The sequence below is a fragment of the Somniosus microcephalus genome, chromosome 21 (assembly GCF_052327205.1).
Source record: "Somniosus microcephalus isolate GS21.2 chromosome 21, FLI_Smic_1.0, whole genome shotgun sequence".
In the NCBI taxonomy this organism is placed as follows: domain Eukaryota; kingdom Metazoa; phylum Chordata; class Chondrichthyes; order Squaliformes; family Somniosidae; genus Somniosus; species Somniosus microcephalus.
The window spans coordinates 12231854-12258019 of NC_141007.1; the positions used below are offsets into that span (position 1 = coordinate 12231854).

Sequence of the window (26166 nt, forward strand, 5' to 3'; positions counted from 1 at the left end):
GCACCCCCTCCCCACAGATATAAACCGCACCCCCTCCCCACAGATATAAACCGCACCCACTCCCCACAGGTATAAACCGCACCCACTCCCCACAGGTATAAACCGCACCCCCTCCCCAGATATATAAACCGCACCCCCTCCCCGCAGATATAAACCGCACCCCCTCCACACAGATATAAACCGCACCCCCTCCCCAGATATAAACCGCACCCCCACAGATATAAACCACACCCCCTCCCCAGATATTATCCACACCCCCTCCCCAGATATAAACCTCACACCCTCCCCAGATATACACCACACCCACTCCCCACAGGTATAAACCACACACCCTCATCACAGATATAAACCGCACCCCCTCCCCACAGATATAAACCCCACCCCCTCCCCAGATATAAACCGCACCCCCTCCCGACAGATATAAACCTCAACCCCTCCCCAGATATAAACCGCACCCCCTCCCCAGATATAAACTGCACCCCCTCCCCAGATATAAACCGCACCCCCCTCCCAGATATAAACCGCACCCCCCTCCCCACAGATATAAACCGCAGCCCCATCCCAGATATAAACCGCAGCCCCTCCCCAGATATAAACCGCATCCCCTCCCCAGAGATATAAACCGCACCCCCTCCCCAGATATAAACCGCACCCCTCCCCAGACATAAACCGCACCCCCTCCCCAGACATAAACCGCACCCCCTCCCCAGATATAAACCGCACCCTCCCCACAGATATGAACCGCACCCCCTCCCCACAGACATAAACCGCACCCCCTCCCCACCGATATAAACCGCACCCCCTCCCGACAGATATAAACCGCAGCCCCATCCCAGATATAAACCGCAGCCCCTCCCCAGATATAAACCGCACCTCCTCCTCACAGGTATAAACCGCAACCCCTCGCCACAGGTATAAACCGCACCCCCTCCCCACAGATATAAACTGCACCCCCTCCTCACAGATATAAACCGCACCCCATCCCAGATATAAACCGCACCCTCCCCACAGATATGAACCGCACCCCCTCCCCACAGATATAAACCGCACCCCCTCCCCAGATATAAACCACACCCCCTCCCCAGAGATCTAATCCACACCCCCTCCCCAGATATAAACCACACCCCCTCCCCAGATATAAACCGCACCCCCTCCCCAGATATGAACCGCATCCCCTCCGCACAGATATAATCCGTACCCCCTCCGCACAGATATAAACCGCACCCCCTCCGCACAGATATAAACCGCACCCCCTCCGCACAGATATAAACCGCACCCCCTCCGCACAGATATAAACCGCACCCCCTCCCCACAGGTATAAACCGCACCCCCTCCCCACAGGTATAAACCGCACCCCCTCCCCACAGATATAAACCGCACCCCCCTCCCCACAGATATAAACCGCAGCCCCATCCCAGATATAAACCGCAGCCCCTCCCCCGATATAAACCGCAGCCCCTCCCCCGATATAAACCGCACCCTCCTGTGATATAAACCGCACCCCCTCCCGCGATATAAACCGCACCCCCTCCCCAGATATAAACCGCACCTCCTCCTCACAGGTATAAACCGCACCCACTCCCCACAGGTATAAACCGCACCCCCTCCCCACAGGTATAAACCGCACCCCCTCCCCACAGGTATAAACCGCACCCCCTCCCCACAGGTATAAACCGCACCTCCTCCTCAGATATAAACCGCAGCCCCATTCCAGATATAAACCGCAGCCCCTCCCCAGATATAAATCGCACCCCCTCCCCAGATATAAACCGCACCTCCTCCTCACAGGTATAAACCGCACCCACTCCCCACAGGTATAAACCGCACCCCCTCCCCACAGGTATAAACCGCACCCCCTCCCCACAGGTATAAACCGCACCCCCTCCTCACAGATATAAACCGCAGCCCCATCCCAGATATAAACCGCACCCTCCCCAGATATGAACCGCACCCCCTCCCCAGATATGCACCGCACACCCTCATCAGATATAAACCGCACCCCCTCCGCAGATATAAACCGCACCCCCTCCCCAGATATAAACCGCACCCCCTCCCCAGATATGCACCGCACACCCTCATCAGATATAAACCGCACCCCCTCCGCACAGATATAAACCGCACCCCCTCCCCACAGATATAAACCGCACCCCCTCCCCACAGATATAAACCGCACCCCCTCCCCAGATATAAACCGCACCCCCTCCCCAGATATAAACCGCACCCCCTCCCCACAGGTATAAACCGCACCCCCTCCCCACAGATATAAACTGCACCCCCTCCCCACAGATAGAAACCACACCCCCTCACCACAGATATAAACAGCACCCCCTCCCCGCAGTTATAAACCGCACCCCCTCTCCACAGGTATAAACCCCACCCCCTCTCCAGATATAAACCCCACCCCCTCCCCACAGGTATAAACCACACCCGCTCCCAACAGGTATAAACCACACCCCCTTCCCACAGGTATAAACCGCACCCCCTCTTCTGTACACCCAAGTACCCTCCTGTCCTACACAATATTCCTTCTGGCATTCACTATTTTCAAATGAAGACTTGTTGCAATCTTCTACTCTAACTCCGTTCAAAACTGTAGAACTCCTTACTCCCCCTTACAATCTTGATGTTTTGAAAACTCAAACTTGGTGTCACCTATTTATTATTTCCTGATTTACCCCACCTGCCCTCCTGTTCCTAACATTGGTGCCCTACATCGTGAGCCCTGGCGCTTCACGTGGGTCTCAATAACAGCAGGATCTCTCCCTTCCCATTACTGGAATACATACCAACCAGTTCCTGAGGATTCTTCTTCTCCACGTCGAGGACCTCCTGAAAAAGAAAAAAGATATTAAATGTCTGAACCATCACACATTACAACACAAGGACGCCCTCTGCATCTCTCTGCTCTACACAGGGGCAGAGAGGACACATGCTGTGTCTGCAGAATTATAGGAAGAGGGTTGGCTATAAATGCTGCACCCAATAAGATTACATTAGGGCAAGACTCGGGAGGAAAAGGAGGACTCGCTGTATCCAGGACGTTTCTATCCACATTTAAATGTTAAGATTTATCAAGAGTGTGCTTGTGAGATCATGCACAAGGTTGATAGAGAGTGAGAGACAGAGAGTGAGAGATCGAGATAGAGAGAAATAGAGATAGATAGACAGATAGAGAGGGAGAGGGAGAGGGAAAGACGGAGGGACAGCGATAGATAGAAAGATAGACAGTGTGACAGAGGTAGTTAGAGAGATATATATCTATATCTATCTAAGTACAGACAAATAGAGATAGAGATAGTGATAGAAATAGAGTAAGAGAGTAATAGAGGTAGAGAGAGACAGAAATAGAGATAGAGAGGGGTAGTAGCAGAGATAGCGAGATATACAGATCGATGGGTAGAGACAGATAGATAAACAGAGATAGAGATGGATAAAGTAAGAGTAATAGATCGAAAGAGATTGAGTTTGAGAGAGAGAGATATTGTGTACACGCGGAGCACATAAGAACATAAGAAATAGGAGCAGGAGTAGGCCACTTGGCCCCTCGAGCCTGCTCTGCCATTCAATAAGATCATGGCTGATCTTGGGCTCAAAGCCACTTCCCCGCCCGCTCCCCATAACCCTTCACTCCCTTATCTTGCAAAAATTTGTCTATCTCCACCTTAAATGTATTTAATGACCCAGCCTCCACGGCTCTCTGGGGCAGAGAATTCCACAGATTTACGACCCTCTGAGAGAAGAAATTCCTCCTCATCTCAGTTCTAAAAGGGCGACCCTTTATTCTAAAACTGTGCCCCCGCGTTTTAGATTTCCCCACGGGGGGAAACATCCTCTCTGCACCTACCTTGTCGAGCCCCCTCAGTATCTTTTATGTTTCAATAAGATCCCCTCTCATTCTTCTAAATTCCAATGAGTATAGGCCTAACCTGCTCAACCTTTCCTCATAAGTCAACCCCCTCATCTCTGGAATTAACCTAGTGAATCGTCCATGAACTGCCTCCAATGCAAGTATATCCTTCCTTAAATAAGGAGACCAAAACTGTACGCAGTACTCCAAGTGTGGTCTCACCAATATCCTGTACAGTTGTAGCAGGACTTCCCTGCTTTTATACTCCAACCCCCTTGAAATAAAGGCCAACATTCCATTTGCCTTTTTGATTACTTGCTGTACCTGCATGCTAACTTTTTGTGTTTCATGCACAAGGACCCCCAGGTCCCTTTGAACTGTAGCATTTTATAATCTCTCTCCATTTAAATAATAATTTGCTTTTTTATTTTTCCTGCTAAAGTGTATAACCTCGCACTTTCCCACATTATACTCCATCTGCCAAATGTTTGCCCACTCACTTAGCCTGTCTATATCCCTTTGCAAGATCTTTGAGTCATCTGCACAACTTGCTTTCCCACCCATCTTTGTATCATCCGCAAACTTGGCTACATTACACTCGGTCCCTTCATCCAAGTCATTAATGTAGATTGTAAATAGTTGAGGCCCCAGCACTGATCCCTGTGGCACCCCACTAGTTACCGTTTGCCAACCGGAAAATGACCCATTTATCCCGACTCTCTGCTTTCTGTTAGTTAGCTGATTCTCTATCCGTTCTAATATATTACCGTCAACTCCATGAGCTCTTATCTTATGCAGTAACCTTTTATGTGGCACCTTATCGAATGCCTTCTGGAAATCCAAATACACCACATCCACTGGTTCACCTTTGTCCACCCTACTCGTTACCTCCTCAAAGAACTCCAGCAAGTTTGTTAAACATGATTTCCCTTTCATAAAACCATGCTGACTCTGCTTGACTACATTATGATTTTCCAAATGCCCTGCTACTGCTTCCTTAATGAAGGACTCCAGCATTTTCCCAACGACAGATGTTAGGCTAACTGGTCTACAGTTTCCTGCTTTCTGTCTCCCTCCTTTCTTAAATAGGGGTGTTACATTTGCGGTTTTCCAATCCGCTGGGACCTCGCCAGAGTCCAGGGAATTTTGGTATATTGCAACCAATGCATCCACTATCTCTGCAGCCACTTCTTTTAAGACCCTGGGATGCAGGCCATCTGGTCCAGGGGACTTGTCATCTTTTAGTCCCATTATTTTACCAAGTACTATTTCCTTAGTGATAGTGATTGTCTTTAGTTTCCCCCCTCCCTGTGGCCCCTTGATTATCCATTATTGGGATGTTGTTAGTGTCTTCTACCGTGAAGACAGATACAAAATATTTGTTCAGAGTCTCTGCCATTTCCCTGTTCCCCATTATTAATTCCCCAGTCTCATCCTCTAAGGGACCAACGTTTACTTTAGCTACCCTCTTCCTTTGTATATACCTGTAGAAGCTCTTACTATTTGTTTTAATGTTTCTTGCCAGTTTACTCTCATAATTCATCTTCTCTCTATTATTTTTTTTTGTCATCCTTTGCTGGTTTTTAAAAATTTCCCAATCCTCTGGTCTCCCAGCAATCTTGGCAACATTGTATGCCTTCGTTTTCAACTCGATACCAACCTTTACTTCCTTAGTGAGCCACGGATGGTGCTGCCTTCTCTTAAAATCTTTCTTTCTCACTGGAATATATTTTTGTTGAGTTATGAAATATCTCCTTAAATGTCCGCCACTGCATTTCAACTGTCTTACCCTTTAATTTATTTTTCCAGTCCACTTTAGCCAGTTCTGCCCTCATGCCACTGTAATTGCCTTTGTTTAAGATCGGGACACTGGTTTGAGATACAACTTTCTCACCCTCCAACTGAATTTGAAATTCAACCATGCTACGATCACTCTTTCCTAGAGGATCCTTTACTATGAGATCATTTATTAATTCTGTCTCATTACATAGTACCAGATCCAAGATAGCCTGCTCCCTGGTTGGTTCCATTACATACTGTTCTAGGAAACCATCCCGGATGTACTCTATGAACTCCTCCTCAAGGCTACCATGGCCAATTTGATTTGTCCAATCAATATGGAGATTAAAATCACCCATGATTATTACCGTACCTTTTTTACAGGCCTCCATTATTTGTTGATTTATATCATCAGGTCTAGACAGAAAATGACATCAGGTCGAGACAGAGACCGACATCAGGACTAGACAGAGACCGACATCAGGACTAAACAGAGACTGACATCAGGACTAAACAGAGACCGACATCAGGACAAGACAGAGACCGACATCAGGACTAGACAGAGACCGACATCAGGACTAGACAGAGACCGACATCAGGACTAGACAGAGACTGACATCAGGACTAGACACAGACTGACATCAGGACTAGACACAGACTGACATCAGGACTAGACACAGACTGACATCAGGTCTAGACAGAGACCGACATCAGGACTAGACAGAGACTGACATCAGGTCTAGACAGAGACCGACATCAGGACTAGACAGAGACCGACATCAGGACTAGACAGAGACCGACATCAGGACTAGACAGAGACTGACATCAGGTCTAGACAGAGACTGACATCAGGACTAGACAGAGACCGACATCAGGACTAGACAGAGACTGACATCAGGTCTAGACAGAGACTGACATCAGGACTAGACAGAGACTGACATCAGGTCTAGACAGAGACTGACATCAGGACTAGACAGAGACCGACATCAGGACTAGACAGAGACTGACATCAGGTCTAGACAGAGACCGACATCAGGTCTAGACAGAGACCGACATCAGGACTAGACAGAGACTGACATCAGGTCTACACAGAGACTGACATCAGGACTAGACAGAGACTGACATCAGGACTAGACAGAGACTGACATCAGGTCTAGACAGAGACCGACATCAGGACTAGACAGAGACTGACATCAGGTCTACACAGAGACTGACATCAGGACTAGACAGAGACTGACATCAGGACCAGACAGAGACTGACATCAGGACTAGACAGAGACTGACATCAGGACTAGACAGAGACCGACATCAGGACTAGACAGAGACCGACATCAGGACTAGACAGAGACTGACATCAGGACTAGACAGAGACTGACATCAGGACTAGACAGAGACTGACATCAGGACTAGACAGAGACCGACATCAGGACTAGACAGAGACTGACATCAGGACTAGACAGAGACTGACATCAGGACTAGACAGAGACTGACATCAGGACTAGACAGAGACTGACATCAGGTCTAGACAGAGACTGACATCAGGACTAGACAGAGACTGACATCAGGACTAGACAGAGACTGACATCAGGACTAGACAGAGACTGACATCAGGACTAGACAGAGACTGACATCAGGACTAGACAGAGACTGACATCAGGACTAGACAGAGACTGACATCAGGTCTAGACAGAGACTGACATCAGGACTAGACAGAGACTGACATCAGGACTAGACAGAGACTGACATCAGGACTAGACAGAGACCGACATCATGACTAGACAGAGACTGACATCAGGACTAGACAGAGACTGACATCAGGACTAGACAGAGACTGACATCAGGACTAAACAGAGACCGACATCAGGACTAGACAGAGACTGACATCAGGACTAGACAGAGACTGACATCAGGTCTAGACAGAGACCGACATCAGGACTAGATAGAGACTGACATCAGGTCTAGACAGAGACTGACATCAGGACTAGACAGAGACCGACATCAGGTCTAGACAGAGACCGACATCAGGACTAGACAGAGACTGACATCAGGACTAGACAGAGACCGACATCAGGTCTAGACAGAGACCGACATCAGGACTAGACAGAGACCGACATCAGGTCTAGACAGAGACCGACATCAGATCTAGACAGAGACTGACATCAGGACTAGACAGAGACTGACATCAGGTCTAGACAGAGACTGACATCAGGTCTAGACAGAGACTGACATCAGGTCTAGACAGAGACCGACATCAGGACTAGATAGAGACTGACATCAGGTCTAGACAGAGACTGACATCAGGACTAGACAGAGACTGACATCAGGACTAGACAGAGACTAATCTATTGGAATTTTTTGAGGGAGTAACTGGTAGAATAGATGGGGGAGAGCCAGTAGATGTGGTGTACCTGGACTTCCAAAAGGCCTTCGATAAGGTCCCACATAAAAGATTAGCATGGAAAATTGAGGCTCATGGGATAAAGGGGAAAGTTTTGGCGTGGATAGGGAACTGGCTGTCAGATAGAAAACAGAGAGTTGGAATAAACGGCTCATTTTCTGAATGGCAGGCAGTAACAAGTGGGGTACCACAGGGATCTGTCCTGGGCCCCCAGCTGTTCACAATTTACATTAATGACCTGGATCAGGGAGTCGGATGCAGCATTTCCAAATTTGCAGACGACACTAAACTAGGAGGGGGGGTGGGCTCAGAGGAAGAGACCAGGAAGCTCCAGAGCGATTTGGACAGACTGGGCGATTGGGCGGATAAATGGCAGATGCACTATAATGTGGACAAGTGCGAAGTTATCCACCTTGGGTGCAGGAACGGGAGGGCAAATTATTATTTAAATGGCAATAGATTGGGAGAGGGGGAAGTACAGAGAGACCTGGGTGTTCTTGTACACCAGTCACTGAAGGCGAGCATGCAGGTGCAACAGGCGGTCAAGAAGGCAAACGGTATGCTGGCCTTCATAGCAAAAGGGTTAGAATACAGGAACAGGGATACCTTGCTGCAGCTGTACAGGGCACTGGTGAGACCACACCTCGAGTACTGTGTACAGTTTTGGTCGCCTCATCTGAGGAAGGATGTTCTTGCCATGGAGGGGGTGCAGCGGCGATTCACCAGGCTGATACCAGGAATGGCGGGAATGACCTATGAGGAGAGACTATGTAGTTTAGGGATGTACACACTGGAGTTTAGAAGATTGAGAGGGGACCTCATAGAAGTGTATAAAATTCTGACAGGTCTAGACAGACTGGATGCAGAAGGAATGTTTCCCTTGGCGGGTGAGAACAGAACTAGAGGACATAATTTAAGGATAAGGGCTAAACCATTTAGGACAGAGATGAGGGGGAATTTCTTCACTCAGAGAGTGGTGAACCTGTGGAACTCATTGCCACAGAGGGCAGTGTACGCCAGCTCATTAAATATATTTAAGAGGGAATTAGATATATTTCTACGGGCAAAAGGGGTTAAGGGTTACGGAGAGAAGGCGGGGACGGGATACTGAATTAAAGGATCAGCCATGATCTCATCGAATGGCGGAGCAGGCACGAAGGGCCGAATGGCCTACTCCTGCTCCTATCTTCTATGTATCTATGTATCTATGTAGGACTAGATAGAGACTGACATCAGGACTAGACAGAGACTGACATCAGGACTAAACAGAGACTGACATCAGGACTACACAGAGACTGACATCAGGTCTAGACAGAGACTGACATCAGGACTCGACAGAGACTGACATCAGGACTAGACACAGATTGACATCAGGTCTAGACAGAGACCGACATCAGGACTAGACAGAGACCGACATCAGGACTAGACAGAGACCGACATCAGGACTAGACAGAGACCGACATCAGGACTAGACAGAGACCGACATCAGGTCTAGACAGAGACCGACATCAGGACTAGACAGAGACCGACATCAGGACTAGACAGAGACCGACATCAGGTCTAGACAGAGACTGACATCAGGACTAGACAGAGACTGACATCAGGTCTAGACAGAGACTGACATCAGGACTAGACAGAGACCGACATCAGGACTAGACAGAGACCGACATCAGGACTAGACAGAGACTGACATCAGGACTAGACAGAGACTGACATCAGGACTAGACAGAGACTGACATCAGGACTAGACAGAGACTGACATCAGGACTAGACAGAGACCGACATCAGGACTAGACAGAGACTGACATCAGGACTAGACAGAGACTGACATCAGGACTAGACACAGATTGACATCAGGTCTAGACAGAGACCGACATCAGGACTAGACAGAGACCGACATCAGGACTAGACAGAGACCGACATCAGGACTAGACAGAGACCGACATCAGGACTAGACAGAGACCGACATCAGGTCTAGACAGAGACCGACATCAGGACTAGACAGAGACCGACATCAGGACTAGACAGAGACTGACATCAGGTCTAGACAGAGACTGACATCAGGACTAGACAGAGACTGACATCAGGTCTAGACAGAGACTGACATCAGGACTAGACAGAGACCGACATCAGGACTAGACAGAGACCGACATCAGGACTAGACAGAGACTGACATCAGGACTAGACAGAGACTGACATCAGGACTAGACAGAGACTGACATCAGGACTAGACAGAGACTGACATCAGGACTAGACAGAGACCGACATCAGGACTAGACAGAGACTGACATCAGGACTAGACAGAGACTGACATCAGGACTAGACAGAGACTGACATCAGGACTAGACAGAGACTGACATCAGGACTAGACAGAGACCGACATCAGGACTAGACAGAGACTGACATCAGGACTAGACAGAGACCGACATCAGGACTAGACAGAGACTGACATCAGGACTAGACAGAGACCGACATCAGGACTAGACAGAGACTGACATCAGGACTAGACAGAGACTGACATCAGGACTAGACAGAGACTGACATCAGGTCTAGACAGAGAGTGACATCAGGACTAGACAGAGACTGACATCAGGACTAGACAGAGACTGACATCAGGACTAGACAGAGACCGACATCAGGACTAGACAGAGACTGACATCAGGACTAGACAGAGACCGACATCAGGACTAGACAGAGACCGACATCAGGACTAGACAGAGACCGACATCAGGACTAGACAGAGACTGACATCAGGACTAGACAGAGACTGACATCAGGACTAGACAGAGACTGACATCAGGACTAGACAGAGACTGACATCAGGACTAAACAGAGACCGACATCAGGACTTGACAGAGACCGACATCAGGTCTAGACAGAGACCGACATCAGGTCTAGACAGAGACCGACATCAGGTCTAGACAGAGACCGACATCAGGACTACACAGAGACTGACATCAGGTCTAGACAGAGACCGACATCAGGACTAGACAGAGACCGACATCAGGACTAGACAGAGACTGACATCAGGACTAGACAGAGACTGACATCAGGACTAGACAGAGACTGACATCAGGACTAGACAGAGACTGACATCAGGACTAAACAGAGACCGACATCAGGACTTGACAGAGACCGACATCAGGTCTAGACAGAGACCGACATCAGGTCTAGACAGAGACCGACATCAGGTCTAGACAGAGACCGACATCAGGACTACACAGAGACTGACATCAGGACTAGACAGAGACCGACATCAGGACTAGACAGAGACCGACATCAGGACTAGACAGAGACTGACATCAGGACTAGACAGAGACCGACATCAGGACTAGACAGAGACCGACATCAGGACTAGACAGAGACTGACATCAGGACTAGACAGAGACCGACATCAGGACTAGACAGAGACTGACATCAGGACTAGACAGAGACCGACATCAGGACTAGACAGAGACTGACATCAGGACTAGACAGAGACTGACATCAGGACTAGACAGAGACCGACATCAGGACTAGACAGAGACCGACATCAGGACTAGACAGAGACCGACATCAGGACTAGACAGAGACTGACATCAGGTCTAGACAGAGACCGACATCAGGTCTAGACAGAGACCGACATCAGGACTAGACAGAGACTGACATCAGGACTAGACAGAGACCGACATCAGGACTAGACAGAGACCGACATCAGGTCTACACAGAGACTGACATCAGGACTAGACAGAGACTGACATCAGGACTAGACAGAGACCGACATCAGGACTAGACAGTGTCAGAAGGCAGGTCTACAGAGAAATGTCCTGATTCTCATTATGAGGTAACAGAAACTTACTGCACGTATATGTGTGCACTGTTCATGTGTGAGAGCGGTGGAGATGTCTCTCACCCCTATTTCCTGAAACATCCCAGGGTGAGCTATTTGTGCAAGGTTGAACTGCAAGGTTGAACAACCAGGTCAACCCATGGCTTCTAGAGGGCTGTCCTGACAGGAAAAGTTTTGACTCTCTCAGTGTAGCTACAAGAACCACGCCAGTACTGTCCAGGATACAGGAACACACCCACTAAACAGCACCTAGACACCACTCAGTAACACTACTGGAATAGCAGATAGGAGGGCAAGCTTCCAAACCAGGTGCTAGGGGAGGCCTAGAACTGGGAGACACGTCTCAGGCAGAATACACAGCCTCTTGCTATCTATACAGTCCACAATGCATGATTTCGTACAGGAGGTTTTTGTCAAGGATTCAATCTCTCGCCCCCTCACAGTCCATTTATCAACCACCCCTCTATCTGTGCGCTTTCCCTCTCATCTCGCACAGGCTAATCATTAACCTCCCAACATCGGCACCACAACCTGAGTGAGCAGCGTCAGCCAGGTAAGGGCAGTCAGGCATGCCCCATTATTAATGGGCAGAACATTCTCTGTGAGGGTCACATTAAATGCCAAAGCAGGCTGTGGTTTTACAATGCATTATGGAAGATATTTGGGAGTTTGTTTGATTTTGCTTTTGGATGGGGGAGGTTGTGGAATGTTGCATTCCAGTGTAGTCACCAGGACGCTATAGTCAACATCACACTTGGGTCAAACACCTCTTGTGTGGCAACACTTAACTCAGCACACTTGAATGTTGTGTGATGCTCTTAATGCACCTCCTCAAATTTCTCCCACCACCAGTGGTAGAACTGTACCAACTAATACTTCACCCTAATGTTATACAGTGACAGACCCGTACCCACCAGTACTGTACCCCAGTGTTATAGTGACAGACCTGTACCCACCAGTGCTGTACCCCAGTGTTATACAGTGACAGACCTCTACCCACCAGTACTGTACCCCAGTGTTATAGTGACAGAACTGTAGCCACCAGTACTGTACCCGTATTATACAGTGACAGAACTGTAGCCACCATTGCTGTACCCCAGTGTTATTCTGTGACAGAACTGTAGCCACCAGTACTGTACCCCAGTGTTATAGTGACAGAACTGTAGCCACCAGTACTGTACCCGTGTTATACAGTGACAGAACTGTAGCCACCAGTACTGTACCCCAATGTTATAGTGACAGACCTGTACCCACCAGTACTGTACCCGTGTTATAGTGACCGACCTGTACCCCCCAGTACTGTACCCGTGTTATACAGTGACAGACCTGTACCCACCAGTACTGTACCCCAGTGTTATAGTGACAGACCCATACCCACCAGTACTGTACCCGTGTTATACAGTGACAGACCTGTACCCACCAGTACTGTACCCCAGTGTTATAGTGACAGACCCATACCCACCAGTACTGTACCCGTGTTATACAGTGACAGATCTGTACCCACCAATATTGTACCCATGTTATAGTGACAGACCTGTACCCACCAGTGCTGTACCCCAATGTTATACAATGGCAGACCTGTACCCACCAGTACTGTACCCCAGTGTTATACTATGGCAGACCTGTACCCACCAGTACTGTACCCCAGTGTTATAGTGACAGACCTGTACCCACCAGTACTGTACACCAGTGTTACAGTGACAGAATGATCTAGACCCCAGGAAACTCCAAGACCAAGCAATGCTCAGAGGGGGTCTCAGGGCCGTGTGCCTAAGACACAATGTTCGACGCCCCCCCCCCCCCCGCCACTGACTGTCCAACCGTAGCTCCATGGTAATTAATGCCACCAAAAGACACGTAACTTATGTAAACACTCATTAACTGTATTGTGCAATTTGTAGTGTTGAATATATTCTGTAATGAACTACAACCGCACAATCCGTGTGCAATATTTTTTCTCCCTTTTATTTGTTAATAAAATAGAAGCCCATCCCTGCAGACCTGGCGAGATTTAACCCCCCACCAGAGGAGAGGTGACCTGCCAGCAAACTCCGAGAGCCACAGTCTCTTTCTGCCTCACCGTGTTCTCTACTGCAGGGTTAGCGGGGCTGCTCTGGACAGGAAGCTATCCGTTCGCAGCCACACCTGCACTAAGCATCTGTGGCATTTGCCAATTCATGACTCCGGATAATAAAGTCTGTTTCAGCTTGTGTGTCAGGTGGGCAGGGAACGACTCACAGGAAGCAGTGTAATCATCGTATTAAAACACACACACCCTGCAGAGCTAAACAAACATTAAATGGTCAATCATGGGCAGGTACAGACACCCTCACTAATTACAGGATACTAATCTACAGTCACTCACTGAATACAGGAATGTAATGGGCAGGGACTATCGCTCTTACTGAATACAGGACTGTAATGGGCAAGGAGTCACTCTCACTGAATACAGGACAGTAATGGGCAGATACAGTCACTCTCACTGAATACAGGACAGTAATGGGCAGATACAGTCACTCTCACTGAGTACAGGACTGTAATGGGCAGGTACAGTCACTCTCACTGAATACAGGACTGTAATGGGCAGGTACAGTCACTCTCACTGAATACAGGACTGTAATGGGCAGGTACAGTCACTCTCACTGAATACAGGACAGTAATGGGCAGGTACAGTCACTCTCACTGAATACAGGACAGTAATGGGCAGGTACAGTCACTCTCACTGAATACAGGACTGTAATGGGCAGGTACAGTCACTCTCACTGAATACAGGACTGTAATGGGCAGGGACTATCGCTCTCACTGAATACAGGAATGTAATGGGCAGGGACTATCACTCTCACTGAATACAGGACAGTAATGGGCAGGTACAGTCACTCTCACTGAATAAAGGACTGTAATGGGCAGGTACAGTCACTCACTGAATACAGGACTGTAATGGGCAGGTACAGTCACTCTCACTGAATACAGGACTGTAATGGGCAGGTACAGTCACTCTCACTGAATACAGGACAGTAATGGGCAGATACAGTCACTCTCACTGAATACAGGACAGTAATGGGCAAGTACAGTCACTCTCACTGAATACAGGAATGTAATGGGCAGGTACAGTCACTCTCACTGAATACAGGACTGTAATGGGCATGTACAGTCACTCTCACTGAATACAGGACTGTAATGGGCAGGGACTATCGCTCTCACTGAATACAGGACAGTAATGGGCAGATACAGTCACTCTGAATACAGGACAGTAATGGGCAGGTACAGTCACTCTCACTGAATACAGGAATGTAATGGGCAGGTACAGTCACTCTCACTGAATACAGGACTGTAATGGGCATGTACAGTCACTCTCACTGAATACAGGACTGTAATGGGCAGGTACAGTCACTCTCACTGAATACAGGACAGTAATGGGCAGGTACAGTCACTCTCACTGAATACAGGACTGTAATGGGCAGGTACAGTCACTCTCGCTGAATACAGGACTGTAATGGGCAGGTACAGTCACTCTCACTGAATACAGGACTGTAATGGGCAGGTACAGTCACTCTCACTGAATACAGGAATGTAATGGGCAGATACAGTCACTCACTGAATACAGGACAGTAATGGGCAGGGACTATCGCTCTCACTGAATACAGGACTGTAATGGGCAGATACAGTCACTCTCACTGAATACAGGACTGTAATGGGCAGGGACTATCGCTCTCACTGAATACAGGACTGTAATGGGCAGGTACAGTCACTCTCACTGAATACATGACAGTAATGGGCAGGTACAGTCACTCTCACTGAATACAGGACTGTAATGGGCAGGTACAGTCACTCTCACTGAATACAGGACAGTAATGGGCAGGTACAGTCACTCTCACTGAATACAGGACAGTAATGGGCAGGTACAGTCACTCTCACTGAATACAGGACAGTAATGGGCAGGTACAGTCACTCTCACTGAATACAGGACTGTAATGGGCAGGTACAGTCACTCTCACTGAATACAGGACTGTAATGGGCAGATACAGTCACTCTCACTGAATACAGGACTGTAATGGGCAGGTACAGTCACTCTCACTGAATACAGGACAGTAATGGGCAGGTACAGTCACTCTCACTGAATAAAGGACTGTAATGGGCAGGTACAGTCACTCTCACTGAATACAGGACAGTAATGGGCAGGTACAGTCACTCTCACTGAATACAGGACAGTAATGGGCAGGTACAGTCACTCTCACTGAATACAGGACTGTAATGGGCAGGTACAGTCACTCTCACTGAATACAGGACTGTAATGGGCAGGTACAGTCACTCACTGAATACAGGACTGTAATGGGCAGGTACAGTCACTCTCACTGAATACAGGAATGTAATGGGCATGTAAGAATTCGCAATGATTTACAGTTCTGAAGATTCATGTTTTTGATTAAAGTATCCCTGGGCAATGTGCTTTTTAAATTTCCAGGGATAAAATGGCTGTCACACCACATGGCCGAATGACAAAAGAGGTTTGGAATGCAGCTTTCTGTGTCTGGAAGTAAGGTTCAATGAAGACAAAGGACATTGCTTTGTTTACAAAGCAATTGAATGCTATTAGCATTTGTTTGTATGTCGAGTGGATCCAAAGGACATCTAAACTGCAGAAGAGACTTTTTGTATCTTAAATGGGAAGCGTTAACTTTAAATGGGTTTCCAATCACCCAGTACTGGACTATAAAGCAGATGTATCCCCCCTTTTGTTTCAGCACAGGGAGCTCTGAAAATCACATTCACTCAATCTAACCACTTTGAGTTAGCCTATCACAGCTTTGGGGTTAATTTTGCACACAGCCCTTGTAAGGCAGGATGTGAGGGGCTCACCAGGTATAAAAAAAGGCTGAGCAGCCAGCTCGCTCTCTTGGCTTCCTGGGACCATAGGGTGAGTCTCTCTCTCTCTCTGCGCTGGACCACATGTCGGCAGAGTTTCTGACTCCACACAAGGCAACCTAGCAGGAGTTAAGGGGGATGGTGATTTAAGGGAATTGCTAAGATTGTTTAAATACATTGTAGCCATTGTATCCCTCGTTTTTGCCGTGTGTACCCCCTTGAAAAATAGTTTTACAATTTTACTGTGTTCGTGTGGGATAGTTTGATATTGTGATTGTAGTTTCTTTTAGTTAATAAAGCTTGATTTTTTTCTCTCATCCAAACCACGTGTTCCGTTTTAATATCATTAATTATAAGTTCCTCCACTCAGAACTAAAGGAGGGGTAGCGATTCAAAACCACTGTTTTAAAATTGGTTTTATTGGAATTGGTCTGATGTGCAGGCAAAGGCTGCAAGACCAGGAAAATTGCTTTAAACCAGTTTAAAAGAAGCCCCCGAAATCCTTACAATGGCGAGCCAGGTAGGAGTGGAGGCAGTTTTGATATGATAAGTGGTCTGGATCTAGAGAAAGCATCAGTTATTGTTTTTCTTGCTTTCAGTATGTGGGTAGCCCTGCGGAAGGTAGTGGCAGTGTGTAAGCCGACCTATCGGGGTATAGGTGGCTGGGTTAGGAAGGTTGTGAAGAGAGAGCAGGAGGAAAGGTTTAGGGAACCTAAGGCAGCTTATAAGCTGGCCTGCGCCCTAAGGTTTGAGGAAGCAGATCATGGCCCCTGTAGGGCAGAGATAGAAAGCCTTAACATGGCTTTAAATGCCTTTAAGGGGATGATTTGCATGATCAGCCTGAAGGCAGGTCAGCTGGACTTTACTGGCAGCCCAAGTAGAACTATCCCACAGGCAGCACCCAGAACGGTGCTGGATTGGGAATTAGAGATCCGAAGACAGCAGCCCACAGCTCCGAGTTTTGAGGAGCTCTGGCAGCGAGGAAGGGTGGACAATGGGGTGGTAGGAGAACACCAGCAGGTCCTGCTAGGCAGGCGGGGACCAGGACCAGTGTACCCCCTCCAACAACGGAGGTACGGTCCGCCCATGAGGAGTGAGCCTGAGAAGAGGGATCCTCAGCCCACAGCATGTTTGAGTTCACAGGCAAGCACTGTGGCTTGTGTGGGCAGGAAAGAGCAGACAAACCCAGAGAGAGATTTGCACCGGCAGGCTGCCAGGTACATTATACAGTGCGGGCTACCACATGGGGGAGAAGGTTCCCAGCCAGCTGGGGCTGTGACCCAAGCTCAGGGTCCGCCAGCCAAAGTTTCCCCCATAGAGACACCCCTCAGAAGGTCTCAGCGGGTGCCCCAGCCTAAGAAAGCATGGTCACCCACTTTACAGTGGAGTAGGGCGGTTTCCCGAGCCAGAGAGAAGCCAGAGAACAGAGGCCCCCACTCAACAGCCATAAGCTGTGGGGAACCAGAGACAGGAGGCAGTCCAGCTTCGCTGCAGTCAGCAGCAATCTGCAACAGTGCCAGAGATTAGACAGGCTGTCCGGAGACGGGCGGCATTTGTATTATAGCTATGTGTGTGTATATAGCGTGCTTTTAAGGTATTTTAAGTTTTGTTGATTTAACTAGTCTTAAGTTTAAAGAGTTTAAATTTACATGTGTGCCAAATGTTTGTATTTTGGTCCGAGGTCGAGGGACCCGACCATGTCTCCACCTAAGGCAGCAGGTCAGTGAGACCTGGCTGCATGTCCCTTTTAAGTTTTACAGGAGATTGGAAAATGAAGCAGCCCTGTTCACCCAGCCCGAGCTGGGCATCGAATGAAGATACGGAATGTTGGGGATCACCTCGCCACTGGACGAATCCAGGAGACCCCGCAGTGATCTTCGGGGAAAAGCCGGACCGAGTCCGGAGGAACTTGCCTACTCCTCCTACGGGGAGGAGATGGCCCCAGCTGGGTGGGGCATGGCCCCCAACCCAGCACTATCCTGACCGAAGTTCACGTGCGGGAGACCTCGCTGTTGAGGAGTCACGATGGGGAAGCGCGGGCGCCTGGTCATAGGGACGCGTTCCCCGGGGGTGGGTGGTGATGGCCCGGGAATGATTGCATAGAGGAGGGGGAGACCCAAGAGTCACATGGGTGCGGTCGGGGGAGGGAGGAACTCACCCGGGGGCCCACGGGCAAAGAAGATAAGTTGTGGCTGGGAAGGATGAGTGGGTGGCCGGATCAGTGTGGGGCCAGAGAGTGCCGCCACACAGGCACCCATCATTTTCTGCAGCCAGTCGAGGGAAGACGGGAGGGGGAGGGACTGGGAGTCATGCAATCCCATACTCCCCGGTCTCGGTCTGTGCCAAGGTAAATTTTAAACGTGAGGGGTACCCCGCCTCCACAGAGGACAAGGGAACGGCTCGGGGCTGGCGGAGCAGGCTGGTCGCTAAATCCATTCTGCCTGTTTTAAAGTTTAAGCCGATCAAAGGGGGGTGGAAGGTACTTTTACTGCCCGAGTGGGAGGAGCAATACCCACTCGAATTTCGCAACCCATCATCGGCACGTGATGGTCGGGGTTCATTTAAGCATGTTGTTTAATGATTTTTTGTATTTTGTGTTGCAGCCCCAAGTTGAGCAGAGGCGTGAGGTCCTCTCTGTGCTTGGGACCAGTTTGTGACAACTCCAAGTTGAGCAGAGGCGTAGGACCCTCTCCGTGCTTGCGATAAATTTTTGAGTACATTGTGTAACTAAGATTGCAACATTTTGTAATAACTTATGATGTAAAAAAAAGTGATTGTAAATTTGGTTTACACTGTATAATTTTACAAGCATGTAGGGGTATGAGACCCCTTAGTGAAAACTGAAGTATCTGTAAGATGCCTACCGTACCATGGTTTTTTTTCTTGAATTTAAGGGGAATAGACGGGACGGGGATCAGTGACAGATAGCTATTAGGTAAATACAGGGGATGGTTGTTTGTGGGGGGTCAGAAATCATTGCTCATTTCTTCAAGAGGATACTACAAGCAAGCTGGAAGTATCCAAGGGCGGACTGTAAGAATTCGCAATGATTTACAGTTCTGAAGATTCATGTTTTTGATTAAAGTATCCCTGGGCAATGTGCTTTTTAAATTTCCAGGGATAAAATGGCTGTCACACCACATGGCCGAATGACAAAAGAGGTTTGGAATGCAGCTTTCTGTGTCTGGAAGTAAGGTTCAATGAAGACAAAGGACATTGCTTTGTTTATAAAGCAATTGAATGCTATTAGCATTTGTTTGTATGTCGAGTGGATACACCTAAACTGCAGAAGAGACTCTTTGTATCTTGAATGGGTTTCCAATCACCCAGTACTGGACTATAGAGCAGATGTATCACCCTTTTGTTTCAGCACAGGGAGCTCTGAAAATCACATTCACTCAATCTAACCACTTTGAGTTAGCCTATCACAGCTTTGGGGTTAATTTTGCACACAGCCCTTGTAAGGCAGGATGTGAGGGGCTCACCAGGTATAAAAAAAGGCTGAGCAGCCAGCTCGCTCTCTTGGCTCTTGACTTCCTGGGACCATAGGGTGAGTCTCTCTCTCTCTCTCTCTCTCTCTTCGCTGGACCACATGTCGGCAGAGTTTCTGACTCCACACAAGGCAACCTAGCAGGAGTTAAGGGGGGGGATGGTGATTTAAGGGAAGTGCTAAGATTGTTTAAATACATTGTAGCCATTGTATCCCTCGTTTTTGCCGTGTGTACCCCCTTGATATATAGTTTTACAATTTTACTGTGTTCGTGTGGGATAGTTTGATATTGTGATTGTAGTTTCTTTTAGTTAATAAAGCTTGATTTTTTTCTCTCATCCAAACCACGTGTTCCGTTTTAATATCATTAATTATAAGTTCCTCCACTCAGAACTAAAGGAGGGGTAGCGATTCGAAACCGCTGTTTTAAAATTGGTTTTATTGGAATTGGTCTGATGTGCAGGCAAAGGCTGCAAGACCAGGAAAATTGCTTTAAACCAGTTTAAAAGAAGCCCCCGAAATCCTTACAGGCAGGTACAGTCACTCACTGAATACAGGACTGTAATGGGCAGGTACAGTCACTCTCACTGAATAAAGGACTATAATGGGCAGGTACAGTCACTCTCACTGAATACAGGACAGTAATGGGCAGGTACAGTCACTCTCACTGAATACAGGACAGTAGTGGGCAGGTACAGTCACTCTCTCTGAATACAGGACAGTAATGGGCAGGTACAGTCACTCTCACTGAATACAGGACAGTAATGGGCAGGTACAGTCACTCTCACTGAATACAGGACAGTAATGGGCAGGTACAGTCACTCTCACTGAATACAGGACAGTAATGGGCAGGTACAGTCACTCTCACTGAATACAGGACAGTAATGGGCAGGTACAGTCACTCTCACTGAATACAGGACAGTAATGGGCAGGTACAGTCACTCTCACTGAATACAGGACAGTAATGGGCAGGTACAGTCACTCTCACTGAATACAGGACAGTAATGGGCAGGTACAGTCACTCTCACTGAATACAGGACAGTAATGGGCAGGTACAGTCACTCTCACTGAATACAGGACTGTAATGGGCAGGGACTATCGCTCTCACTGAATACAGGACAGTAATGGGCAGGTACAGTCACTCTCACTGAATACAGGACAGTAATGGGCAGGTACAGTCACTCTCACTGAATACAGGACAGTAATGGGCAGGTACAGTCACTCTCACTGAATACAGGACAGTAATGGGCAGGTACAGTCACTCTCACTGAATACAGGACAGTAATGGGCAGGTACAGTCACTCTCACTGAATACAGGACAGTAATGGGCAGGTACAGTCACTCTCACTGAATACAGGACAGTAATGGGCAGGTACAGTCACTCACTGAATACAGGACAGTAATGGGCAGGTACAGTCACTCTCACTGAATACAGGACAGTAATGGGCAGGTACAGTCACTCTCACTGAATACAGGACAGTAATGGGCAGGGACTATCGCTCTCACTGAATACAGGACTGTAATGGGCAGGTACAGTCACTCTCACTGAATACAGGACTGTAATGGGCAGGTACAGTCACTCTCACTGAATACAGGACTGGAATGGGCAGGTACAGTCACTCTCACTGAATACAGGACTGTAATGGGCAGGTACAGTCACTCTCACTGAATACAGGACTGTAATGGGCAGGTACAGTCACTCTCACTGAATACAGGACAGTAATGGGCAGGTACAGTCACTCTCACTGAATACAGGACAGTAATGGGCAGGTACAGTCACTCTCACTGAATACAGGACAGTAATGGGCAGGTACAGTCACTCTCATTGAATACAGGACAGTAATGGGCAGGTACAGTCACTCTCACTGAATACAGGACAGTAATGGGCAGGGACAGTCACTCTCACTGAATACAGGGCTGTAATGGGCAGGGACTATCGCTCTCACTGAATACAGGACAGTAATGGGCAGGGACAGTCACTCTCACTGAATACAGGACTGTAATGGGCAGGTACAGTCACTCTCACTGAATACAGGACAGTAATGGGCAGGTACAGTCACTCTCACTGAATACAGGACAGTAATGGGCAGGTACAGTCACTCTCACTGAATACAGGACAGTAATGGGCAGGTACAGTCATTCTCACTGAATACAGGACAGTAATGGGCAGGTACAGTCACTCTCACTGAATACAGGACAGTAATGGGCAGGGACTATCGCTCTCACTGAATACAGGACTGTAATGGGCAGGTACAGTCACTCTCACTGAATACAGGACTGTAATGGGCAGGTACAGTCACTCTCACTGAATACAGGACTGTAATGGGCAGGTACAGTCACTCTCACTGAATACAGGACTGTAATGGGCAGGTACAGTCACTCTCACTGAATACAGGACTGTAATGGGCAGGTACAGTCACTCTCACTGAATACAGGACAGTAATGGGCAGGTACAGTCACTCTCACTGAATACAGGACAGTAATGGGCAGGGACTATCGCTCTCACTGAATACAGGACTGGAATGGGCAGGTACAGTCACTCTCACTGAATACAGGACTGTAATGGGCAGGTACAGTCACTCTCACTGAATACAGGACTGTAATGGGCAGGTGGATATAGGAATAGGCAATAATGAACACATATAACATGGGTCCTATTTTGTGATCAACGGACAGAGACTGAAAAGCAGAAGGGTTTGGGTGCGATCACTGACCTTACTTTGAAAGCATCTGGTCAGTGAGAGAAAGTTAGTAATGAAGCAAATTGACCGAAATTTATCACATTTAAATCCATGTGCCATATTTCACCCCATCTACCTAATTTTCCAAGTCTCTCCGACGCTAGTTACTCTGGGGGGTTCTGCTTTTGCCCTCAACAACCCACAATTTGCCACCCGTTGAAATCAATGAATGGAAAATCGTGAAACAACAACAGAAAATGCTGGAAAAACTCAGCAGGTCAGGCAACATCCGTGGAGAGAAATTTGAGTTGACGTTTCGGGTCGAAACCCTTCTTCAAAACTGGAAAGAAAATAAAATAGATCGAAGGCAGGGCTGCGATCGAACAAAAGAAGTAAAAGAGACAATAAAAGGTATTCGAAACCAGACGAGATGGTAATAGGCCAGTGGAGACAAAAGACAGCTGAGATTAGGTGTGAAGTGTACTGGCAGGATAGGAGACAGCTGCCAGGTGGGGGAGAGAAACCAAAGGAAAGCGGGGGGGGGGGGGGGGGGGGGAGGAAGACCCAAAACAAAGGGGTGGAAAAAATTATAAGTAAAAAAAGTAATAGGGGCCGAGGTTATGATATGAAATTATTGAACTCGATATTGACTCCGGAAGGCTGTAAAGTGCCTAATCGGAAGATGAGGTGCTGTTCCTCGAGTTTACGCTGCGCTTCCGTGGAACAATACAAGAGGCCCGAGGACGGTGAGGTCCGAGTGGGAATGGAGCGGAGAATTAAAATGACAGGTGACCGGAAGCTCGGGGTCACCCTTACGGACTGAACGGAGGTGTTCCGCAAAGCGGTCACCCAATCTGTGTTTGGTCTCCCCAATGTAGAGGAGACTCACATCGTGAGCAGCGAATACAGTATACTAGATTGCAAGAAGTACAAGTAAATCGCTGTTTCACCTGGAAGGGGTGTTTGGGGCCCTGGGCAGTGGGAAGGGTATAGGGGCAGGTGTTAAATCGTGGGCTGGCGAGCTCAGTAGCAGAAAACCTCAGGCTCAATCTCCTTTCCACTCATTGCCCGCGCAGAGAGTTTAATCTCTTCAGCAGGTTTAATAGCCCCACTACAGACAGCCTGTTCCAGGTCATTCACAAATATGGCGGCTACAAGATGTATCTGGAGGCATTGGACTATGTGTCCAAACAGGTTATATTGACATTGTACAGTTCAATGGTGAGGCCAACTGTTGGGTATGGCGTAAGGTTTTGGTCATCCTACCTCAAAGAAGGATGTGGATGCATTAGAAAGGCTTCAGAGAAAAGTAACCAGGATCGTTGATGGCCTTAGGGGACTAAGTTATGAAGAAAAGCTCAGGCAACTAACCTTTCTTGCACTGAAGACAAGACTGAGAGGAGACATGATCCAGTTCTTCAAAGCAATGGAGGGTATGGAGGAGAGTAAAGTAAACAAGTTATTTCTCTTGGGTGAGTACAGGGCGAGAGGACACAAGTACAACATTCACAGCCTGAAGTAAGGCTAGTAATCAGAAAAGCTGCCCCTCCCACAGGATGCGGAGAGAAGAGCACAGATTCAGGGGCAATAGGCACCTTTAAAGGGGGGCTGGATTACTACCGGTTGAGAAGGAAACTGAGAGTTAGAGATATTAACAGCATTGCTCGATTCTTAGGTAAGGGAAGGAAGCAAATGTTTCCTAAAGTAGATCAACAGGTGGTGTTGGTGGGAAGTTCAAGATACAATAATTACATATGGACTCTGCAGCTAGTGGGGCGGATAGGCATGAATGGTCTTTTCACGCTCAGGATTTGGGTCCCAATTGACTAACTCCTCACAGAAATTAAGTTAGAAAAACTACCATAAAAATATTAACCAGCTTCACAAATGATTGGCCCAACTACAGAAACAGAGCTATTGCTATGTTGCCATTAAGAACTTAGGAGAGTCGTGGAAGAACTGGATGTACAAGGTCCTCACATCAATGGTCTCCCCAAGGTCCTCACACCTACAGTCTCCTGAATAGTGTCATATGCTTCTTCTTTACCATCCTTAAATGATTCCCTCATATTGTTCCCTCCACCAGTGACAGACCTGTACCCACCAGTACTATACCCCAGTGTTATACAGTGACAGACCTGTACCCACCATTACTGTACCCCAGTGTTATACAGTGACAGAGCTGTACCCACCATTACTGTACCCCAGTGATATACAGTGACAGACCTGTACCCACCAGTACTGTACCCCAGTGTTATACAGTGACAGACCTGTACCCACCAGTACTGTACCCCAGTGTTATACAGTGACAGACCTGTACCCACCAGTACTGTACCAGTGTTATACAGTGACAGACCTGTACCCACCAGTACTGTACCCCAGTGTTATACAGTGACAGACCTGTACCCACCAGTACTGTACCCCAGTGTTATAGTGACAGACCTGTACCCACCAGTACTGTACCCGTGTTATACAGTGACAGACCTGTACCCACCAGTACTGCACCCCAGTGTTATACAGTGACAGACCTGTACCCACCAGTACTGTACCCCAGTGTTAGTGACAGACCTGCACCCACCAGCACTGTAGACCAGTGTTATACAGTGACAGACCTGTACCCACCAGTACTGTACCCGTGTTATACAGTGACAGACCTGTACCCACCAGTACTGTACCCCAGTGTTATAGTGACAAACCTGTCCCCACCAGTACTGTACCCGTGTTATACAGTGACAGACCTGCACCCACCAGTACTGTACCCCAGTGTTACACAGCGACAGACCTGTACCCACCAGTACTGTACCCCAGTGTTATACAGTGACAGACCTGTACCCACCAGTACTGTACCCCAGAGTTATACAGTGACAGACCTGTACCCACCAGTACTGTACCCCAGTGTTATACAGTGACAGAACAGTACCCACCAGTAATGTACCCCAGTGTTATACAGGGACAGACCTGTACCCACCAGTACTGTACCCGTGTTATACAGGGACAGACCTGTACCCACCAGTACTGTACCCGTGTTATACAGGGACAGACCTGTACCCACCAGTACTGTACCCCGTGTTATACAGGGACAGACCTGTACCCACCAGTACTGTACCCCAGTGTTATACAGGGACAGACCTGTACCCACCAGTACTGTACCCGTGTTATACAGGGACAGACCTGTACCCACCAGTACTGTACCCCGTGTTATACAGGGACAGACCTGTACCCACCAGTACTGTACCCCAGTGTTATACAGGGACAGACCTATACCCACCAGTACTGTAT

General features: G+C 48.1%; 1 protein-coding gene across 3 annotated transcripts in view; it reads right to left on the reverse strand.

The window, feature by feature from the left end:
* The window catches only part of sap30bp (SAP30 binding protein), an 87154-nt gene that overhangs the window by 46241 nt on the left and 14747 nt on the right, over window positions 1-26166 (reverse strand). For all 3 annotated transcript variants that reach the window (XM_085963260.1, XM_085963259.1, XM_085963261.1), the window contains exon 4: window positions 2787-2829. In XM_085963260.1, coding sequence (XP_085819386.1) covers window positions 2787-2829 — 43 coding nt within the window. The remainder of the gene's footprint in view (window positions 1-2786; window positions 2830-26166) is intronic.